This window comes from Festucalex cinctus, chromosome 19 (genome assembly GCF_051991245.1).
Source record: "Festucalex cinctus isolate MCC-2025b chromosome 19, RoL_Fcin_1.0, whole genome shotgun sequence".
NCBI lineage: Eukaryota > Metazoa > Chordata > Actinopteri > Syngnathiformes > Syngnathidae > Festucalex > Festucalex cinctus.
The window spans coordinates 5,502,251-5,522,924 of NC_135429.1; the positions used below are offsets into that span (position 1 = coordinate 5,502,251).

Sequence of the window (20,674 nt, forward strand, 5' to 3'; positions counted from 1 at the left end):
TATGTGGGTTCAAATCCTGGCACATGCCTTATAGAATAGCGCCCCCTTCATGCTTATGTCTTGAAGAACTTGTCTTCAGTCCAGGTAAAACAAAAGACAAAAACGCACGTGGCCCAGGCACCTTTGCTCCTACCGTGGCCTTGTGGATAAGGCATTGAACTGGAGTCCTAAAGTACCTGGGTTCAAATCCAGACACATCCAAGTGAGCACAGGCTCAGAGTGACAGGGGGAGGGAGGATAGGACAGGGGGAGGGAGGTAGCGGGCAAGGAGGAGAGGAGAGGTAGCGGGGAGGATAGGACAGAGGGAGGTAGTGGGGAGGTAGGATAGGGTGGGGAGGATGGGACAGGTAGTAGAGAGGACAGGGGGAGGAAGGTAGGTAGGTAGTCGGGAGGGAGGATAGGACAGGTAGCAAGGAGGATAAGGGGAGGTAGGAATTCGGCAGGGAGGATAGGAGAGGTAGCGGGGGGGGCAGGCTAGGACAGGGAGAGGTAGCGGGGGGCAGGCTAGGACAGGGGGAGGTAGCGGGGGGCAGGCTAGGACAGGGGGAGGTAGCGGGGGGCAGGCTAGGACAGGGAGAGGTAGCGGGGGTGAGGCTAGGACAGGGAGAGGTAGCGGGGGTGAGGCTAGGACAGGGAGAGGTAGCGGGGGCAAGCTAGGACAGGGAGAGGTAGCGGGGGCAAGCTAGGACAGGGAGAGGTAGCGGGGGCAAGCTAGGACAGGGAGAGGTAGCGGGGGGGAGGCTAGGACAGGGAGAGGTAGCGGGGGGGAGGCTAGGACAGGGAGAGGTAGCGGGGGGGGAGGCTAGGACAGGTAGAGGTAGCGGGGGGGGAGGCTAGGACAGGGAGAGGTAGCGGGGGGGGGGAGGCTAGGACAGGGAGAGGTAGCGGGGGGGGAGGCTAGGACAGGGAGAGGTAGCGGGGGGGAGGCTAGGACAGGGAGAGGTAGCGGGGGGGGAGGCTAGGACAGGGAGAGGTAGCGGGGGGCAGGCTAGGACAGGGAGAGGTAGCGGGGGGCAGGCTAGGACAGGGAGAGGTAGCGGGGGGGAGGCTAGGGCAGGGAGAGGTAGCGGGGGGGAGGCTAGGGCAGGGAGAGGTAGCGGGGGGGGGAGGCTAGGACAGGGAGAGGTAGCGGGGGGGGAGGCTAGGACAGGGAGAGGTAGCGGGGGGGGAGGCTAGGACAGGGAGAGGTAGCGGGGGGGGAGGCTAGGACAGGGAGAGGTAGCGGGGGGGGGGGGAGGCTAGGACAGGGAGAGGTAGCGGGGGGGAGGCTAGGACAGGGAGAGGTAGCGGGGGGGGAGGCTAGGACAGGGAGAGGTAGCGGGGGGGGGAGGCTAGGACAGGGAGAGGTAGCGGGGGGCAGGCTAGGACTATTGACCAACAAAATTTCAACAAAAAAAAAAGTTTCTTTTGGCCAATAATAAGGGGTGATGCAGCAAGGAGATCTCACTACCCCCACTACCTCCCCCTGTCCTAGCCTGCCCCCCGCTACCTCTCCCTGTCCTAGCCTCCCCCCCGCTACCTCTCCCTGTCCTAGCCTCCCCGCTGCTACCTCTCCCTGTCCTAGCCTCCCCCCCCCGCTACCTCTCCCTGTCCTAGCCTCCCCCCCCGCTACCTCTCCCTGTCCTAGCCTCCCCCCCCGCTACCTCTCCCTGTCCTAGCCTCCCCCCGCTACCTCTCCCTGTCCTAGCCTCCCCCCCCGCTACCTCTCCCTGTCCTAGCCTCCCCCCCGCTACCTCTCCCTGTCCTAGCCTCCCCCCCGCTACCTCTCCCTGTCCTAGCCTCCCCCCGCTACCTCTCCCTGTCCTAGCCTCCCCCCGCTACCTCTCCCTGTCCTAGCCTCCCCCCCCGCTACCTCTCCCTGTCCTAGCCTCCCCCCCGCTACCTCTCCCTGTCCTAGCCTCCCCCCCCGCTACCTCTCCCTGTCCTAGCCTCCCCCCCGCTACCTCTCCCTGTCCTAGCCTCCCCCCCCCGCTACCTCTCCCTGTCCTAGCCTCCCCCCCCCGCTACCTCTCCCTGTCCTAGCCTCCCGCCCCCCGCTACCTCTCCCTGTCCTAGCCTGCCCCCCGCTACCTCCCCCTGTCCTAGCCTCCCCCCCCGCTACCTCTCCCTGTCCTAGCCTGCCCCCCTCTACCTCCCCCTGTCATAGCCTGCCCCCCTCTACCTCCCCCTGTCCTAGCCTGCCCCCCTCTACCTCCCCCTGTCCTAGCCTGCCCCCCGCTACCTCTCCTATCCTCCCTGCCGAATTCCTACCTCCCCTTATCCTCCTTGCTACCTGTCCTATCCTCCCTCCCTCCCGACTACCTACCTCCCCCTGTCCTCTCTGCTACCTGTCCCATCCTCCCCACCCTATCCTACCTCCCCACTACCTCCCTCTGTCCTATCCTCCCCGCTACCTGTCCTATCCTCCTTGCCCGCTACCTCCCTCCCCCTGTCCTATCCTCCCTCCCCCTGTCACTCTGAGCCTGTGCTCACTTGGATGTGTCTGGATTTGAACCCAGGTACTTTAGGACTCCAGTTCAATGCCTTATCCACAAGGCCACGGTAGGAGCAAAGGTGCCTGGGCCACGTGCGTTTTTGTCTTTTGTTTTACCTGGACTGAAGAGAAGTTCTTCAAGACATAAGCATGAAGGGGGCGCTATTCTATAAGGCATGTGCCAGGATTTGAACCCACATACTGAAGTACTCCAGTCCAACACCTTATCCACCAGGCCACTTTAGGAGTGAGAACATCAGGACTACATGGGTTTTTGTCTTTTCTTTTACCTGGCCCGACGTCAAGATATTCAAGACATAAGCATGAGAGGGCGCTATTCTGTAAGGCTTGTGCCAGGATTTGAACCCACATACTGAAGTACTCCAGTCCAATGCCTTATCCACCAGGCCACTTTAGGAGTGCAGGTACCAGGACCACGTGCGTTTTTGTCTTTTCTTTTACCTGGACTGAAGGGAAGTTTTTCAAGACATAAGCATGAAGGGGGCGCTATTCTATAAGGCATGTGCCAGGATTTGAACCCACATACTGAAGTACTCCAGTCCAACACCTTATCCACCAGGCCACTTTAGGAGTGAGAACATCAGGACTACGTGGGTTTTTGTCTTTTCTTTTACCTGGCCCGAAGTCAAGATATTCAAGACATAAGCATGAGAGGGCGCTATTCTGTAAGGCTTGTGCCAGGATTTGAACCCACATACTGAAGTACTCCAGTCCAATGCCTTATCCACAAGGCCACGGTAGGAGCAAAGGTGCCTGGGCCACGTGCGTTTTTGTCTTTTGTTTTACCTGGACTGAAGACAAGTTCTTCAAGACATAAGCATGAAGGGAGCGCTATTCTATAAGGGATGTGCCAGGATTTGAACCCACATACTGAAGTACTCCAGTCCAACACCTTATCCACTAGGCCACTTTAGGAGTGAGAATATCAGGACTACGTGGGTTTTTGTCTTTTCTTTTACCTGGCCCGAAGTCAAGATATTCAAGACATAAGCATGAGAGGGCGCTATTCTGTAAGTTGTGCCAGGATTTGAACCCACATACTGAAGTACTCCAGTCCAACCCCTTATCCACCAGGCCACTTTAGGAGTGAGAACATCAGGACTACGTGGGTTTTTGTCTTTTCTTTTACCTGGCCCGAAGTCAAGATATTCAAGACATAAGCATGAGAGGGCGCTATTCTGTAAGGCTTGTGCCAGGATTTGAACCCACGTACTGAAGTACTCCAGTCCAATGCCTTATCCACAAGGCCACGGTAGGAGCAAAGGTGCCTGGGCCACGTGCGTTTTTGTCTTTTGTTTTACCTGGACTGAAGTCAAGTTCTTCAAGACATAAGAATGAGGGGGCGCTATTCTGTAGGGAATGTGCCTGGCCTTGAACCCACATACTGAAGTACTCCAGTCCAATGCCTTCTCCACCAGGCCACATTAGAAGTGAAGGTACCGGGACCACGTGTGCTTTTGTCTTTTACCTGGCCTGAAAGGTGCAGTTCTTCAAGACATAAGCAGTTACTGTTCCATAAGGGATGCACCTGGATTTGAACCTGCATACTGAAGGACTCCAGTCTAATGCCTTATCCACCAGGCCACATTAGAAGTGACAGTACCAGGGCTACGTGGGTTTTTGTCTTATCTTTCACCTGGCCTAAAGTCCCATTCTTCAAGACATAAGCATGTGGGGGCACTATTCTGTAAGGGACTTGAACCCACATACTTAGGTACTCCAGTCCAAAGACTTGACCACCAGGCCACGTTCGGAGTGATGGTACGTTGGTGTTTTTTTTGCCCCTAAAAAAATGGCCACGTATAGTAAGGTTTTTGTTTTGTTTTTTTTGTTTTTTTTTGCCCCTAAAAAAATGACCATGTATAGTAAGGCGTTTTTTTGTTTTGTTTTTTTTTAAACGACCATGTATAGTAAGGCATTTTTTTTTTTTTGCCCCTAAAAAAATGACCATGTATAGTAAGGCGTTTTTTGATTAAAAAAACGACCATGTATAGTAAGGCGTTTTTTTTTGTTTTTTTTTTAAACGACCATGTATAGTAAGGCGTTTTTTTTTTTGCCCCTAAAAAAATGGCCATGTATAGTAAGGCGTTTTTTTTGCCCCTAAAAAAACGACCATGTATAGTAAGGCGTTTTTTTGCCCCTAAAAAAACGACCATGTATAGTAAGGCGTTTTTTTATTTGATTAAAAAAACGACCATGTATAGTAAGGCGTTTTTCTTGTTAAAAAAAAAACGACCATGTATAGTAAGGCGTTTTTTATTTTGTTAAAAAAACGACCATGTATAGTAAGGCCTTTTTTATTTTGTTAAAAAAAAAAAATGACACTGTATAGTAAGGCGTTTTTTTTGCCCCTAAAAAAATGGCCATATATAGTAAGGCGTTTTTTTTGCCCCTTAAAAAACGACCATGTATAGTAAGGTGTTTTTTTTGCCCCTAAAAAAACGACCATGTATAGTAAGGCGTTTTTTATTTTGTTAAAAAAACGACCATGTATAGTAAGGCCTTTTTTATTTTGTTAAAAAAAAAAAAATGACACTGTATAGTAAGGCGTTTTTTTTGTCCCTAAAAAAATGGCCATGTATAGTAAGGCGTTTTTTTTGCCCCTAAAAAAACGACCATGTATAGTAAGGCGTTTTTTATTTTGTTAAAAAAACAACCATGTATAGTAAGGCCTTTTTTATTTTGTTAAAAAAAAAACGACCATGTATAGTAAGGCGTATTTTATTTTGTTAAAAAAACGTCCATGTATAGTAAGGCCTTTTTTATTTTGTTAAAAAAAAAAAATGACACTGTATAGTAAGGCGGTTTTTTTGCCCCTAAAAAAACGACCATGTATAGTAAGGCGTTTTTTTTTTGCCCCTAAAAAAATGGCCATGTATAGTAAGGCGTTTTTTTTGCCCCTAAAAAAACGACCATGTATAGTAAGGCGTTTTTTATTTTGTTAAAAAAACAACCATGTATAGTAAGGCCTTTTTTATTTTGTTAAAAAAAAAACGACCATGTATAGTAAGGCGTATTTTATTTTGTTAAAAAAACGACCATGTATAGTAAGGCCTTTTTTATTTTGTTAAAAAAAAAAAATGACACTGTATAGTAAGGCGTTTTTTTTGCCCCTAAAAAAACGACCATGTATAGTAAGGCGTTTTTTTGCCCCTACAAAAACGACCATGTATAGTAAGGTGTTTTTTATTTTGTTAAAAAAACGACCATGTATAGTAAGGCGTTTTTTTGCCCCTAAATAAACGACCATGTATAGTAAGGTGTTTTTTATTTTGTTAAAAAAACGACCATGTATAGTAAGGCGTTTTTTTGCCCCTAAAAAAACGACCATGTATAGTAAGGCGTTTTTTATTTGATTAAAAAAACGACCATGTATAGTAAGGCATTTTTTATTTTGTTAAAAAAAAAACGACCATGTATAGTAAGGCGTTTTTTTGTTTGCCCCTAAAAAAATGGCCATGTATAGTAAGGCGTTTTTTTTGCCCCTAAAAAAACGACCATGTATAGTAAGGCGTTTTTTATTTTGTTAAAAAAACAACCATGTATAGTAAGGCCTTTTTTATTTTGTTAAAAAAAAAAAAAAATGACACTGTATAGTAAGGCCTTTTTTATTTTGTTAAAAAAAAAAAAAATGACACTGTATAGTAAGGCGTTTTTTTTGCCCCTAAAAAAATGGCCATATATAGTAAGGCGTTTTTTTTGCCCCTTAAAAAACGACCATGTATAGTAAGGTGTTTTTTTTGCCCCTAAAAAAACGACCATGTATAGTAAGGCGTTTTTTTGCCCCTAAAAAAACGACCATGTATAGTAAGGCGTTTTTTATTTTGTTAAAAAAATAACGACCATGTATAGTAAGGCCTTTTTTATTTTGTTAAAAAAAAAAAAATGACACTGTATAGTAAGGCGTTTTTTTTGTCCCTAAAAAAATGGCCATGTATAGTAAGGCGTTTTTTTTGCCCCTAAAAAAATGGCCATGTATAGTAAGGTGTTTTTTTTGCCCCTAAAAAAACGACCATGTATAGTAAGGCGTTTTTTATTTTGTTAAAAAAACAACCATGTATAGTAAGGCGTATTTTATTTTGTTAAAAAAACGTCCATGTATAGTAAGGCCTTTTTTATTTTGTTAAAAAAAAAAAATGACACTGTATAGTAAGGCGTTTTTTTTGCCCCTAAAAAAACGACCATGTATAGTAAGGCGTTTTTTTTGCCCCTTAAAAAACGACCATGTATAGTAAGGTGTTTTTTTTGCCCCTAAAAAAACGACCATGTATAGTAAGGCGTTTTTTATTTTGTTAAAAAAACGACCATGTATAGTAAGGCCTTTTTTATTTTGTTAAAAAAAAAAAAATGACACTGTATAGTAAGGCGTTTTTTTTGTCCCTAAAAAAATGGCCATGTATAGTAAGGCGTTTTTTTTGCCCCTAAAAAAATGGCCATGTATAGTAAGGTGTTTTTTTTGCCCCTAAAAAAACGACCATGTATAGTAAGGCGTTTTTTATTTTGTTAAAAAAACAACCATGTATAGTAAGGCCTTTTTTATTTTGTTAAAAAAAAAAAAATGACACTGTATAGTAAGGCCTTTTTTATTTTGTTAAAAAAAAAAAAAATGACACTGTATAGTAAGGCGTTTTTTTTGTCCCTAAAAAAATGGCCATGTATAGTAAGGCGTTTTTTTTGCCCCTAAAAAAATGGCCATGTATAGTAAGGTGTTTTTTTTGCCCCTAAAAAAACGACCATGTATAGTAAGGCGTTTTTTATTTTGTTAAAAAAACAACCATGTATAGTAAGGCCTTTTTTATTTTGTTAAAAAAAAAAAAAATGACACTGTATAGTAAGGCCTTTTTTATTTTGTTAAAAAAAAAAAAAATGACACTGTATAGTAAGGCGTTTTTTTTGCCCCTAAAAAAATGGCCATATATAGTAAGGCGTTTTTTTTGCCCCTAAAAAAACGACCATGTATAGTAAGGCGTTTTTTTTTTGCCCCTAAAAAAATGGCCATGTATAGTAAGGCGTTTTTTTTGCCCCTAAAAAAACGACCATGTATAGTAAGGCGTTTTTTATTTTGTTAAAAAAATAACGACCATGTATAGTAAGGCATTTTTTATTTTGTTAAAAAAAAAACGACCATGTATAGTAAGGCGTTTTTTATTTTGTTAAAAAAACGACCATGTATAGTAAGGCGTTTTTTTTGTTAAAAAAAAAACGACCATGTATAGTAAGGCGTTTTTTTTGCCCCTAAAAAAACGACCATGTATAGTAAGGTGTTTTTTATTTTGTTAAAAAAAACGGCCATGTATAGTAAGGCGGGTTTTTTTGCCCCTAAAAAAACGACCATGTATAGTAAGGCGTTTTTTATTTGATTAAAAAAACGACCATGTATAGTAAGGCGTATTTTATTTTGTTAAAAAAACGTCCATGTATAGTCAGGCGTTTTTTATTTGATTAAAAAAAACGACCATGTATAGTAAGGCGTTTTTTTTTTACCCCTAAAAAAATGGCCATGTATAGTAAGGCGTTTTTTTTGCCCCTAAAAAAACGACCATGTATAGTAAGGTGTTTTTTATTTTGTTAAAAAAACGACCATGTATAGTAAGGCGTTTTTTTGCCCCTAAAAAAACGACCATGTATAGTAAGGTGTTTTTTATTTTGTTAAAAAAAACGGCCATGTATAGTCAGGCGTTTTTTATTTGATTAAAAAAAAACGACCATGTATAGTAAGGCGGTTTTTTTTGCCCCTAAAAAAACGACCATGTATAGTAAGGCGTTTTTTATTTGATTAAAAAAACGACCATGTATAGTAAGGCATTTTTTATTTTGTTAAAAAAAAAACGACCATGTATAGTAAGGCGTTTTTTATTTTGTAACAAAAACGACCATGTATAGTAAGGCGTTTTTTATTTTGTTAAAAAAACGACCATGTATAGTAAGGTGTTTTTTTTGCCCCTAAAAAAATGACCATGTATAGTAAGGCGTTTTTTATTTGATTAAAAAAACGACCATGTATAGTAAGGCGTTTTTTTTTTTGCCCCTAAAAAAATGGCCATGTATAGTAAGGCGTTTTTTTTGCCCCTAAAAAAAACGACCATGTTTAGTAAGGTGTTTTTTATTTGATTAAAAAAAACGACCATGTATCGTAAGGCGTTTTTTTTGCCCCTAAAAAAACGACCATGTATAGTAAGGCGTTTTTTATTTTGTTAAAAAAACGACCATGTATAGTAAGGCGTTTTTTATTTTGTAACAAAAACGACCATGTATAGTAAGGCGTTTTTTGATTAAAAAAACGACCATGTACAGTAAGGCATTTTTTATTTTGTAAAAAAAAAAAAAAAAGACCATGTAAAGTAAGGCGTTTTTTTTGTTTTTTTTAAACGACCATGTATATATAGTAAGGCGTTTTCTATTTTGTTAAAAAAAAAAAAAGACCATGTATAGTAAGGCGTTTTTTTTGTTAAAAAAACGACCATGTATAGTAAGGCGTTTTTTATTTTGTTAAAAAAACGACCATGTATAGTAAGGCGTTTTCTATTTTGTTAAAAAAAAAAAAAAGACCATGTATAGTAAGGCGTTTTTTTTTGACCATGTAAAGTAAGGAGTTTTATTTTTTCTAAACAACCATGTACAGTAAGGCTTTTTTAAACAACTATGTATCTTTCTTCTTTTAAATGACAAAGGCGTTTTTTTTTAATTGACCATGGATAACACGTTTGTTTTTTTCTAATATAAGGTGACGTTCACAATTGCACTTACGATTGCAACAGAAGACTCCCCACAAAAGACTCAAGTGGAAATCAGTTTAATTTGTCATGATTCTCATGCTAAGAAAAAAAAAAAAAAAAAAAATCACTTTTGCCTTGCTTTAAATGTCCAAGCCGTTTCATGTTTGACTACACATTTCTAATCACATTTTAAACCTTGTTTTTGTCTTCGTACAGAATATTTTTGGAACGATGCGCAAAAACAAAGTCTGACTAATGCTTTTCAGGCCTCACTAATTTTGGGTGATTTTTAGAAAGCACCTCATTTAGCTTGAAGGTGATGCACAAAGGACTGTTTGAGCCTGTTATTGCAACAGTCCAGACGCGATATTTCACATGCAACATGTTACTATGTACCATAGGAAGTTTGAGATTTAATTGCAAACTAATTTGATAAAGAGGAATCAGGTTGAGTGTCAGCTTGCCTTGAACGGAGTCACTCAACTGATCCATGAAAAAAAGCCTTACTATACATGACTGCTTGATAAAGGACTCTGACAACACAAAAAAAATTCACTTTATTCACGACACACTTACGATTGTGACGTGCACAATTAATTGCACTTACAGCGATAACAGAAGACTCCCCACAAAAGACTCAAGTGAAAATCTCATAGTTTGACATGAATCTTATGCAGTAATAAAAAAAATTAAAAAAAATTAAAAAAAAGAAAAAAAAAGAAAACACTTTTGCGTTGCTTGAAACACCCAAACCGTTTGACTACACATTTCTAATCATATCTTCAACCTTAGTGTTTTTGTCTTAGTACAGAATGTTTAGGAAAATGCTACAGTGCCTTGCTAAAGTATTCATACCTGTTGCCTTTTGCAATGTTTTTGCACAAGACAAACATTTAATATATTTCAAGTGAGAATCAAACATCAGTTCACAATTTTAATTCAAGTACAAAGGCACATTTGGAAGATACAAAATTGAAAAACTGTTTACAAGTAAGTCCAGAGAGAACAAACAAAAAAAATATGCGTCAATATTTCCGAATAAATTATGCAAACGTTGCCTTGACACAGCTCAGAACAAAAACCCCATCAGGCAGTCAGTGTTGGTCAGTGCACATCCAGTGAGGCAGACAGAGTGAAGAAACAAGTCGTCGGTGTCCTGTAAAAAAATAAAATAAAATAAATAAAATACTTAAGCATTTGACTTTTTTTTTTAATTATATATTTATTTTTATTAGATGAAAGTGAATGCAGGCATCCCAAAAACAAACAAAAAAAAATTCATGGAAATGTTTTTCACAGGACAGTGACAAAGTCAACAAAGACGTATTTCCATGTGCAGTTTGCGCTTTCCTCGCAAAGGGCCGAAGCATCTGCACCTTTGTTTTGGAATGCTTCTACAAATAAAAAAAATGACGTTAACACGTGTTGTCAACCACGTAACGATGTACTTATTTGACACTTGCCTCAATTTCAAAGAAGCTGTTCATCTTGAAGTCTTCATTTGACAGGTGGACTCGTTCCTCTTCCTCCTCTCAGCAATCGCGGAGTCCTGCGGCAATCAAAATTGGAGTCGTTTGCATTGTTCGTTACAAATTGGAGTTGCGTGCCACTTGATGCATTTGTCACGCGTTTTGTTACCTTTGTCCAGTCTTTCCTTCGATACGGCTCCTCTTTCATCCTGATCAACAAGCACATGAATGCATTTTGACTTTTGGGATTGTCACTTGGATTTTGACTTGCACATTTGGACTTACGAGGCTGTTCTGGTTCTGCAAGGTGCCTCCTGTCCCAAACAAACAAACAAACGTCTCCTCCTCCACCACCACCCTGCAAAAACACAAAAGTAAATAAATAAAAAATAGATGTTACTACCAAATTTCTTTGACGTGTGTGCGTGTGTATATCCTTCGCCAGTCGTCCCCTCCGGCTCATCCTCGTCCCTGTGCAAAACACTGGATCATCACTTGTGTGAGTGATTATTACTCATCTGGTGGTCTTTGCTCCTCTTGGGCCATCCCACTTCACTCCTGCCAATCAACAGCCTGCAAATAGCCAAAAAGGAAGGGAAGAAGGGGGGGGGGAAGAGGCCAGAACAATATCATACATATGAGAAAAATGACAGGATGATATCATATATGGGCATAGATCTTACTCCAACTGCACATCCGGCTCCATGCTGGTGACCTCCGCCCGTTGGAAGACCAACATTTGTGGGTGTCACTCCGGCGAATGTCGAGGCTGACGCGAGCGCTGGACGAGTCATCAGCCGGCAAGTCGGACAACTCTGCTGTTCAGGCAAAAACTAAATCAGCATGACAAACCGACACTTGTGCATTTCATTGCCATGTGTTTACTTGACCTGACTTTCTTTTTTTAATCCATCTTTGACCTGGCTCATTTCCCACCATGCCAACTGCAAAAAGAAAAAAACTATTAGTTGTGTGCAGGTCACTTGATTTGTCGATGTACTGCTTCGTGGTTCCAATCGTTTGAACCGGCGCCTCCACAACCTTGAAACACAGACAAACGTTTCATTTGTGCCGATCAACCTCCAAAAACTGCCGACATTGTACACACCTGCTTCCAAATTGACAACCTCAAACAACAAAAAGACGGTCTGGATCCAGACAAGCCAAAAAACTGACCATTTCCAACATTCCTTCCCAAAGAGTACTCAAGTACACGCGCGCGCGTTTCCAACCATCAGCTTAAAACAAAACACCATCCACGTCTGCCCTCGTTACCATCAGACCTTTTCCAACCTTCAAAAACACCAACAACCAACAACCACAACAACCCGAGCCAGACTCAAGCAAGGCAAACCACAAGGCTCACTACTCTGCCCCCTCCAGTTCACCATTTCCAGGCACCCCTCCGACAGATGATACTTATTTGTGTGCCGCTTGAGTCTTCATTTGTGGAACTGCTCCTTTTCTTCACCCCAGCCACATCCACCTCACACCTGCACCAAAAAGAAAATATGTCATTTATGCCACTTGCAGATTAAATTTTGCATTTGTTACCCGTTTCCAGTCTTTCCATTCATTGGTGCATTTGGTGTTGAACTTGCTCTGGCTCTACTTGGCGTCTCCCATCCCAGGTGGCTTCTTCACACTGCAATGACAAAAACAAACAAACCACAGAGTGCTGCATTTTTCATTTCGGTGTCTGTCGGTTTTATCACCCTCATCTGGTGGATCTTTGTGCCTCTCTCCCGTCCCACTCCAACGCCACCTTGCAACAGAACCCACCAGAACAGATGGGGTACAGTACAATTAGTTTCAAAAACAAGAAAATGGTCTATTTTGTGCATTTATTACACTGCTGTGGTTGGACGCGACGGATTCCGGCTCCTTCTGCAGCCTGCAAGAATCGAACGCATTTGCATAAGCCAACGTTTCTAAAATTGACAAAAAGGTTGTCGGGCGACATCCCCTCACCTCAAGCACCCAAGCGGTCCGGGCAAGAAAAACCCTCCAAAGTCCACTTGGCGAAGAAAGCCGAGATGGAGGGACCAATCCCCTTCCAGGATGCAACAGATGCTGAGTGGGGAACATTCAACACAATGTGGTGTTATACAATGTTCACTACAACATGAGACTCCATTCAACGAGTTGAAGCCCTGCAGGTCGATTCCTGGGAGAAGCACTTTTCCCTCCACTCCTGCTCCTGTCAATCAATGCACATGGACGGTTAGTTCGTGTACAATTAATTGTGTGCTGCTCACTTCATGTGTGTGCGTGGATCATTACCTTCGTCCGCTGGCTCCGCCTCCGAACGGACCACAACATGCAGGAAGACAACACAGGGAAGAGATTGCACAATAACACATTATGACCATTCACAGCCTGATGAAAGATTTTATTTTTTGTATGGCTGCATGGCAGAAAATTAGAATATCAAGCAATAGTTCATTTATTTCAATAATGTTTCAAAAAGTGAAACTTTTGCATTAGTTTAATACACAAAGTGAAATATTTCTAGCCTGTCTTTCAATTTTGAGGATTACGGCAGGGAGGGGAGGAGGAAAAAATAAAAAATAAATAAAAAAAATAAAGTCTTTGCCAAAATTCGAATATCATGACAAAGTTCAAGTTCAGAGGCCTTGAAATGGTCTCAGTCTGGGTTAGTTGGCTTCAGAATCATGTGCAAGACTGATGACTTGACAGTTGTGCAGAAAATCATCAACAGGAGAGAAAATAATTGCAAAAGCAGCTGGATGCTCAAAAAAAGTGCCACATCAAAAGCAGATGAACAGTGAACAGGAAGGAGAAAACGTGGCTGCAAAAGTTGCACAAGTGACGACGTTTCCTTACGAGCGAACTATCAAGTCAACAGTCAAGGTTGTCTAAAAGGAAATGTTTTGTTGGTCACATGAAATTCTCATTTTGTATTTCTGACAATCATCCAAACTTCAATGCTTGAAATATTTCACTTTATTCTGAATAACAGAAAATGTTGAAACAAATTATTGATATAAATGTCAACCTCTTTGTATTCTAATTTTCTGGTACGTGTTTACCTGACCTCGTTTCTCACCAGCCACCATGCAAAACAACCATCTTCGTTGTGTGCTGGTCACTTCTTGCAACACACAGACATGCAAGACACAAACATTTTGACATAAGTGCAAACCAAAAAAAAAAAAAAAAAAGCCGAGTACAATATTCAACTAAAATACTGTGACTGCATAATTGAAAACCTGTTGCATTTACACACTCCGCAGATCGATTCGACTTGGGTCTGATTTGATGTGTGGAATTGTTTCTCTCATCTCCTTCAACTTCATCTGAGCAGCCCTGCAATGACAAAAATTATACCCATGACACTTAGATTTAATTGACATGTATTGGGTCAAAACAACCTAATTATGGATTTTTTTATTTTTTTTTTAAATGGACTGATCCACTTCATTGATCAATTTGACCCAACTTTTTGGGCATCATACAATATGACCCAATTTTTTGACCCAAGTAAAAGATCTGACCAATATTTCAGTTGTTTTACACTAAAAGACACAATGCTTGACTCAAAGTTGGGTCAAATTGACCCAAGTAGAGGATCAGTCCATTTTTTTTAAATACATTTTTTTAACCCATACTTTGATTATTTTTGACCCAACAGTTTTTAGAGTGTGCAATTAGTTGTAAGCTGCTCACTTCTCATGCTGTCACTAATCGAATATTTTTTTTAGAATCTGTTAATGTGAATTCATTTTGCATTAAAATGTTTTACAGAATAATTTTTCCTTCCCAATTATGTTTGGAAATGAATGACCCAACCGGTAAGATCGTACAACATTAATCCCACTTCTTTTTTTTTTAATTACCGGTACTATATGAATACAAAGTACAAAATAAATCACTGTAATAAAGTAAAAACAGATGTTTGCTAATGACTTATTTTGATTAAATAAAGATAAGTCTTCTTTCATGGACTACAGAAATCAGTAAATTACTGCTGATATGCTGAAGTCAGCGGATTTGGGCAATTTTCAATTAAAAATAGGCTCCAAACATTTTACTTGATTGAAATAGTTGATTAATTTGATAATGATTACGTGATTAATTTTGACAGCTCTACTCCATTGTGCGCATGTATAATGATTACCCTACATTTCCAGCATTCCTTCCCAAAGAGTACTCAAGTACAAAGATGCATCTCCAACCATCAGCTTAAATAAAAAAAAAAAAAAAAAAAACTGCCCATGCCTGCCCTCATTACAATTAGACCTTTCAAACAACAACAACAACAACAACAACAACAACAACAACCCGAGCCAGACTCAAGCAAGGCAAACCACAAGGCTCACTACTCTGCCCCCTCCAGTTCACCATTTCCAGGCACCCCTCGAACAGATGATACTTATTTGTGTGCTGCTTGAGTCTTCATTTGTGGAACTTCTCCTTTTCTTCATCCCAGCCACATCGACATCCACCGCACACCTGCATCAAAAAGAAAATATGTCATTTATGCCCCTTGCATATTAAATTACGCATTTGTTTCCCGTTTCCAGTCTTTCCATTCATTGGTGCATTTGGTGTTGAACTTGCTCTGGCTCTACTTGGCGTCTCCCATCCCAAGTGGCTTCTTCACACTGCAATGACAAAAACAAAAACCAGAGTGCTGCATTTTTCATTTCGGTGTCTGTCGGTTTTATCACCCTCATCTGGTGGATCTTTGTGCCTCTCTCCCGTCCCACTCCAACGCCACCTTGCAACAGAACCCACAAGAACAGATGGGGTACAGTACAATTAGTTTCAAAAACAAGAAAATGGTCTATTTTGTGCATTTATTACACTGCTGTGGTTGGACGCGACGGATTCCGGTTCCATCTCCAGCCTGCAAGAAACGAACGCATTTGCATAAGCTGTCGCTTCCAAAATTCCCAAAAGGTTGTCGGGCGACATCCCCTCACCTCAAGCACCCAAGCGGTCCGGGCAAGAAAAACCCTCCAAAGTCCACTTGGCCAAGAAAGCCGAGATGGAGGGACCAATCCCCTTCCAGGATGCAACAGATGCTGAGTGGGGAACATTCAACACAATGTGGTGTTATACAATGTTCACTACAACATGAGACTCCATTCAACGAGTTGAAGCCCTGCAGGTCGACTCCTGGGAGAAGCACTTTTCCCTCCACTCCTGCTCCTGTCAATCAATGCACATGGACGGTTAGTTCATGTACAATTAATTGTGTGCTGCTCACTTCATTGTGTGTGCGTGCATCATTACCTTCGTCCGCTGGCTCCGCCTCCGAACGGACCACAACATGCAGGAAGACAACACAGGGAAGAGATTGCACAATAACACATTATGACCATTCACAGCCTGATGAAAGATTAATTTTTTTTCAGTGTATGGATGCAATAAATATTAAATTATTTCAATAATGTTTTAAAAAGTCAAAGTTTTGCATTACAAGTGACAATCAAAGTGAAATATTTCAAGCCTCTTACAATTTTGATAATTATGGCAGAAAAAAATAAATAAATCTAATCTTTGCCAAAATTCGAATATCATGACAAAGTTCAAGTTGAGGCCTTGAAATGGTCTCAGTCTGAGTTAGTTGGCTTCAGAATCATGTGCAAGACTGATGACTTGACAGTTGTGCAGAAAACCATCAACAGGAGAGAAAATAATTGCAAAAGCAGCTGGATGCTCAAAAAGTGTCGCATCAAAAGCACATGAACAGAGGAAGGAGAAACCGTGGCTGGAAAAGGTGCACAAGTGAGAGATGGAGAGAATGTCAAGCAACGAAGATTCAAAAATCGGAAGGAGTTTCCTAACAGGTGAACTATCAAGTCAACAGTCAAGGTTATCTACCATGAATTTTTTTTGTTTGTCACATGAAATTCTCATTTTGTCAAACACTGAATTTTGTATTTCTGACATAATCATCCAAACTGAAACAAAAGGCTTGAAATATTTTACTTTTGTTTTAAAAAGTTACTTTTTATTATTCAGAAAACAATTCTTGCAAACAAAGCCAATCCCTTGTATTATAATTTTCTGTTACATGTTTGTGCTGACCTGACCTTGTGTCTCATCCACCGTGCAAATCAAAAACCATCTTCATTTTGTGCTGCAACACACACATTCAACATTTTTTTTTACATGAGTGCAAACCAAAAAAAAATTCCTGTCCAATATTCAAGTCAAATACTCCACCTGAAGAGTTCAAAAGCTGCTGTCCATCATTTACACTCTCCGCAGACAGATTATACGCAGGTGAGCCTAATTGTGATCCTTGATGTGACTTGTGGAGTTGCTCCTTTTCCTCGGCCCAGCCGACTGAGCCCTACGACGAGACCACAAAAATTGGACTTGTGCCAAGATGACCCTCGTCCAGTTGTTCTTGGTGCCTCTCGGACCGTCCCACAGCACAACCTGCAGGTCACCACAGGGAACTGAAGGAAAATAAACAAGCACCACAGTGTCAGTTTTCAGGATCAAAGTTCTTCATCTTACAGTTGTTTATTGTATTGGTGTTTGCGTACTTGCTTACCTAGCGAGTGAGCGAGAGCTAAAATATACTCTAACCTGGCCTGGTCCAGTTCCTCACCAAATCTGGTGCCTCTGGAAGTCTGAAAAACAGTAGGGGAGGGGGGGAGAAAACTGCACCAGCCTGCCTTTCAATTGCCAACCTCACAAGAAAAAGTTGCTCTGGATCCAGACAAGCCACAAAAACCACAAACCACCTCAAGCAAGAACAGACTCCAACCATCAATCAGCTTTCCAAACCATTTCGACACCTGCCCTCATTTCAACGCAACTTCCCTAACGTCGCACACAATTGTCACCCATAACTAAAGTCAACCAAGGCGCACCCCAGGACTCAACACACGACCCCCTCCTGTTCACATGATCCCCCAACATGTCAACTTTTGTGTGCCGCTCAATTTGGATTTGTTCCTTTTCCTCGTCGCATTTGGCTCCTCTTCCAGCCTGCAAAACACACACGCATCGTTAATTGTGTGCATCTGGTAACTTCATTTGTACATGTCACCTTCAGCCAAATTCATCTTGACCTCTGGCCCACACAGAATGAGTACATGGGGGAAATATTCAACTTCATAAAACTCACCCTCAAGAAAGAAAAAAACAAAACAAAATTACATTCACAAGTTTGCAAAGTAGAAAAACACAAATATATTTTACAGTGAAAAACCTTCCACATCAACAATAAGATTGCAAGGCGGTGGGGGCACACACACTGCAATACCTCCTATTTGCTGGGAAACAAAATACAAATTTTGGAACCACACAAAAACTTCATAAGACCAAACAAAGAAATTACAAAAATTCAGGGAGGAAAAAGAAGTTGCATAACACTACAGATAAAGCAGAACAAAAAAACCCTAACAATTAGTTGAACAATTAAAAAAAAAAACAACAACAACAACATACAGTTCAATTCTCAAGAATGCCATCAGGTGTGTCATTTACAACAATTTAAAACAACACAAATGAGCTGGCCAGCTTTAAAAACAAACCAAAACCGTTTCAAACAGTGGAAAAAGAAACAAAGGGGACAATGTGCTAAATAAAACAAGCGGAAGAGAATTGTAACGTGTGCGTGTGTGCGCAAACCTCAAACACGGTTTTGTGCCTCACGTCACGTGTGAAAATCCTGCAACAAGCAATATGTCCTTGTGAGAAAGGTGAACAAACGCCAAACGCGTACTCACTTACCTGAGAAAAGGCCACGCGCGGTCGCCATCTTGCCTACCTGTGTTCTGCAATCAGCACTTGATTGGGCTCACCTGTTTCCGCTCTGCGGGTGAAAGTCCACCAATCAAATCCAACCAAATTCTTCCGCTTGTTGCACACTAGCGCCACCCGGTGGCCTGTCACGATGACTGCTTTGATTTGAACAAAAGGTCACTTCTTTCGTATGAGCTCCTCTGCTATTTTTATGCTTCATAATGAACTTTAGTCTCTTTTCACCTTTCTTTTAATCAGTTTTACAATTGTTTTTATAGGAAATAAGAGATTGTTTAGAATATATATTTACTAAGAATTTTGTTCATTATATTTTTTTTCCCCAAAAAGTTTTTTTTTTTTGTAATATTTCCTATAATGAGATGCTAGTGCTTGATAGCTCGACGAATTCATTGAAAATCTTTTTAAATTCTGATCTTCGTAATGTTAAGAGCACTTTTTTTTTTTTTTTTTTTTTTTTTTAAATTAGAGCAAGTTTCCTCGATCAACCACTAGATGGCGTAGTGACCATAGAAATTTCTCCATCCGTTTATGAGCATGAAATTCACACTCGGGACAAATTCAACACTTCCCTTTTATTGCTTTGATTGACTTATCTGGCATTGGGTAAATACAGCTTGCTAGTGATTCAATTTTAATAAAATATTTTCCTTCAAAAACGGTTAGATCTTGTTGTAGCCAACTTAAAGCCAAGAATGGCAGGGGAAAAACAAAACAAAACAAAAAAAACAAACAAACAAAAAAAAACCAAACCATACGCCCATGGTTGAAAAAACAGACCTCATCAAGATGGCCGTGTTGGTCGCACCAAAGCCGTCACTTCCTGGTTTGGGCTCAAGGCAGCAGCGAATATCAGGGCCTCGCTTCCGGTTGCGCCTCCTTTTCGGCAACGGCTATTTCCTCGCCAACATGCCAGTGAGTATCGGCTCCGCCTCGTCCAACGACATTCCCCCGTTTAATGACACTTTTGGACGCCCGTTGGCGACTCTACGTTGAGCGGAGACCTTTGCGATTACGGTGGTACCCGCCGAAATCATCCTTGCTGTCTTTTAGGGGCACTTTGGGCCAAATTAATGTGCACTGTTCTCGGATGCATTGTGACTCAAGATGGCGGCGCGCACACGGCAAACATGGAGTCAGTCGAGCTGAGGCTTGTGCTTCCAAGATTTCCTCTGTACTTATCAATTTTTCATAAATGTCGCATTTTTGTACTTTTTTTTTTTTTTTTAAAGCTAATTTAGGTAGTTAGGCGGTGTCCCTAAAAGGGATAACGGGTACGCTACCTAACCACAAATGTAGGCCAACCTGGAAGCCTGGTTGACAAATCCGGAACAACCGGTTTGGATAAATTAAAAACGCCACCCTATGATATCGCTTCCATATCATGTACTGCCTTCAATAACATGGTTGCTAATTACTTATTTCCGCCCTGTCAGCTCGCGAAAGACTTGTTGCACCCATCTCCAGAGGAGACGAGGAGGAGGCACAAGAAGAAGCGCCTTGTTCAGAGTCCCAACTCTTACTTTATGGACGTCAAATGTCCAGGTAGGGTGGAACAACGCTGTTAGGTGGCTTCAGGGCAAAATTTAGTGTTTTAATTTATGTGAATGTCTGTCAACAGGATGCTACAAGATCACGACGGTGTTCAGCCACGCGCAGACGGTTGTGCTGTGTGTCGGCTGCTCGACGGTCCTGTGTCAGCCCACTGGAGGCAAAGCACGTCTCACAGAGGGTCGGTATCTCACACACGTTTTGTTTTGAGACTTTTTGAGGTTGTGTTAGTATTAAGCTAGCAGACATTCATAAAGCAAGTGGTTGTTTCTTGCCAACTTCAACAGGGAATGACAAACAACTTGACACTATCTGTCTAACTGCTGTGTTTGACATAGAACAAATATTAAGATATGTTTTCCCGCACAGCTAAATAAGTAACTGGATTTCCTGTTTGTGGTCTTCCTGTCTCATTGTTGTGCCAGATAAACCTCAGTTTGCAGAAGGTTTGAGCTAGACCAGTGGCTCACCCCTTTCGAAGGCTGAGAACAAGCGTGTTTGTGGTCAGGCACTGAGTTCGCTGACTCTTCTGTCTCTTGTTTTTTTGTCCCTCAGGGTGCTCGTTTAGGAGGAAGCAGCACTAAAATGTTGTTCCCGGAGCTGAATTGGGGATGAAGGGCCACAGCGCGGGAGACTGATATCACCGCCGTTCTCCATTCCTTGTTTCTCAATAAAATGTTTTGGCTAAATGA

General features: G+C 41.6%; 2 protein-coding genes and 1 non-coding gene across 16 annotated transcripts; 2 read left to right on the forward strand and 1 right to left on the reverse strand.

Moving 5' to 3' along the window:
- Nucleotides 1-10,131: 10,131 nt before the first annotated feature.
- Nucleotides 10,132-18,424, reverse strand: LOC144007716 (uncharacterized). 11 transcript variants are annotated; one of them, XR_013280322.1, is made up of 10 exons: nt 12,963-13,772; nt 12,651-12,879; nt 12,531-12,573; nt 12,234-12,444; nt 11,570-12,172; nt 11,363-11,494; nt 10,965-11,252; nt 10,849-10,888; nt 10,674-10,759; nt 10,132-10,366 (listed from the first exon to the last, which is right to left on the reverse strand). XR_013280322.1 is itself a non-coding variant. In XM_077507575.1 (10 exons), the coding sequence occupies exons 5-9, from the start codon at nt 11,416-11,418 to the stop codon at nt 10,694-10,696; spliced, it is 306 nt and encodes a 101-aa protein (XP_077363701.1). In that variant the 5' UTR covers nt 11,419-11,494; nt 11,575-12,172; nt 12,234-12,573; nt 12,651-12,879; nt 12,963-13,791; the 3' UTR covers nt 10,132-10,366; nt 10,674-10,693. The 11 variants fall into 11 exon arrangements, 9 of the variants coding, with proteins under 9 accessions (XP_077363701.1, XP_077363702.1, XP_077363699.1 ...); XR_013280321.1 differs by having other exon boundaries at nt 12,234-12,324; nt 12,395-12,573; XM_077507575.1 differs by having other exon boundaries at nt 10,965-11,053; nt 11,198-11,252; nt 11,575-12,172; nt 12,234-12,573; nt 12,963-13,791.
- A 754-nt stretch (nt 18,425-19,178) lies between these two features.
- LOC144007714 (small ribosomal subunit protein eS27-like) lies at nt 19,179-20,671 on the forward strand. Of its 4 annotated transcripts, none has more exons than XM_077507569.1 (4): nt 19,179-19,346; nt 19,868-19,976; nt 20,053-20,163; nt 20,538-20,671. In XM_077507569.1, the coding sequence occupies exons 1-4, from the start codon at nt 19,194-19,196 to the stop codon at nt 20,564-20,566; spliced, it is 402 nt and encodes a 133-aa protein (XP_077363695.1). In that variant the 5' UTR covers nt 19,179-19,193; the 3' UTR covers nt 20,567-20,671. The 4 variants fall into 4 exon arrangements, with proteins under 4 accessions (XP_077363695.1, XP_077363698.1, XP_077363697.1 ...); XM_077507572.1 differs by lacking the exon at nt 19,179-19,346 and adding an exon at nt 19,373-19,448; XM_077507571.1 differs by lacking the exon at nt 19,179-19,346 and adding an exon at nt 19,423-19,451.
- On the forward strand, nt 20,344-20,476 carry LOC144008218 (small nucleolar RNA SNORA35). Its single transcript, XR_013280734.1, has one exon. It is a non-coding gene; the product is annotated as a small nucleolar RNA SNORA35 (small nucleolar RNA).
- Nucleotides 20,672-20,674: the final 3 nt, after the last annotated feature.

Bases quoted from the DNA above. Each gene is read 5' to 3' on its own strand.
- LOC144007716 (XM_077507578.1), bottom strand. From the start codon at position 11,418: ATGTTGGTCTTCCAACGGGCGGAGGTCACCAGCATGGAGCCGGATGTG. The intron at 11,054-11,197 runs ATGAGTAATAAT...TTATTTATTTAC, and splicing joins AGAGGAGCAAAGACCACCAG to TTTTGTGTTTTTGCAGGGTG. The intron at 10,889-10,964 runs GTAAGTCCAAAT...CTTGTTGATCAG, and splicing joins TGCAGAACCAGAACAGCCTC to GATGAAAGAGGAGCCGTATC.
- LOC144007714 (XM_077507569.1), top strand. From the start codon at position 19,194: ATGGTTGAAAAAACAGACCTCATCAAGATGGCCGTGTTGGTCGCACCA. The intron at 19,347-19,867 runs GTGAGTATCGGC...CCGCCCTGTCAG, and splicing joins ATTTCCTCGCCAACATGCCA to CTCGCGAAAGACTTGTTGCA. The intron at 20,164-20,537 runs GTCGGTATCTCA...TTTGTCCCTCAG, and splicing joins CAAAGCACGTCTCACAGAGG to GGTGCTCGTTTAGGAGGAAG.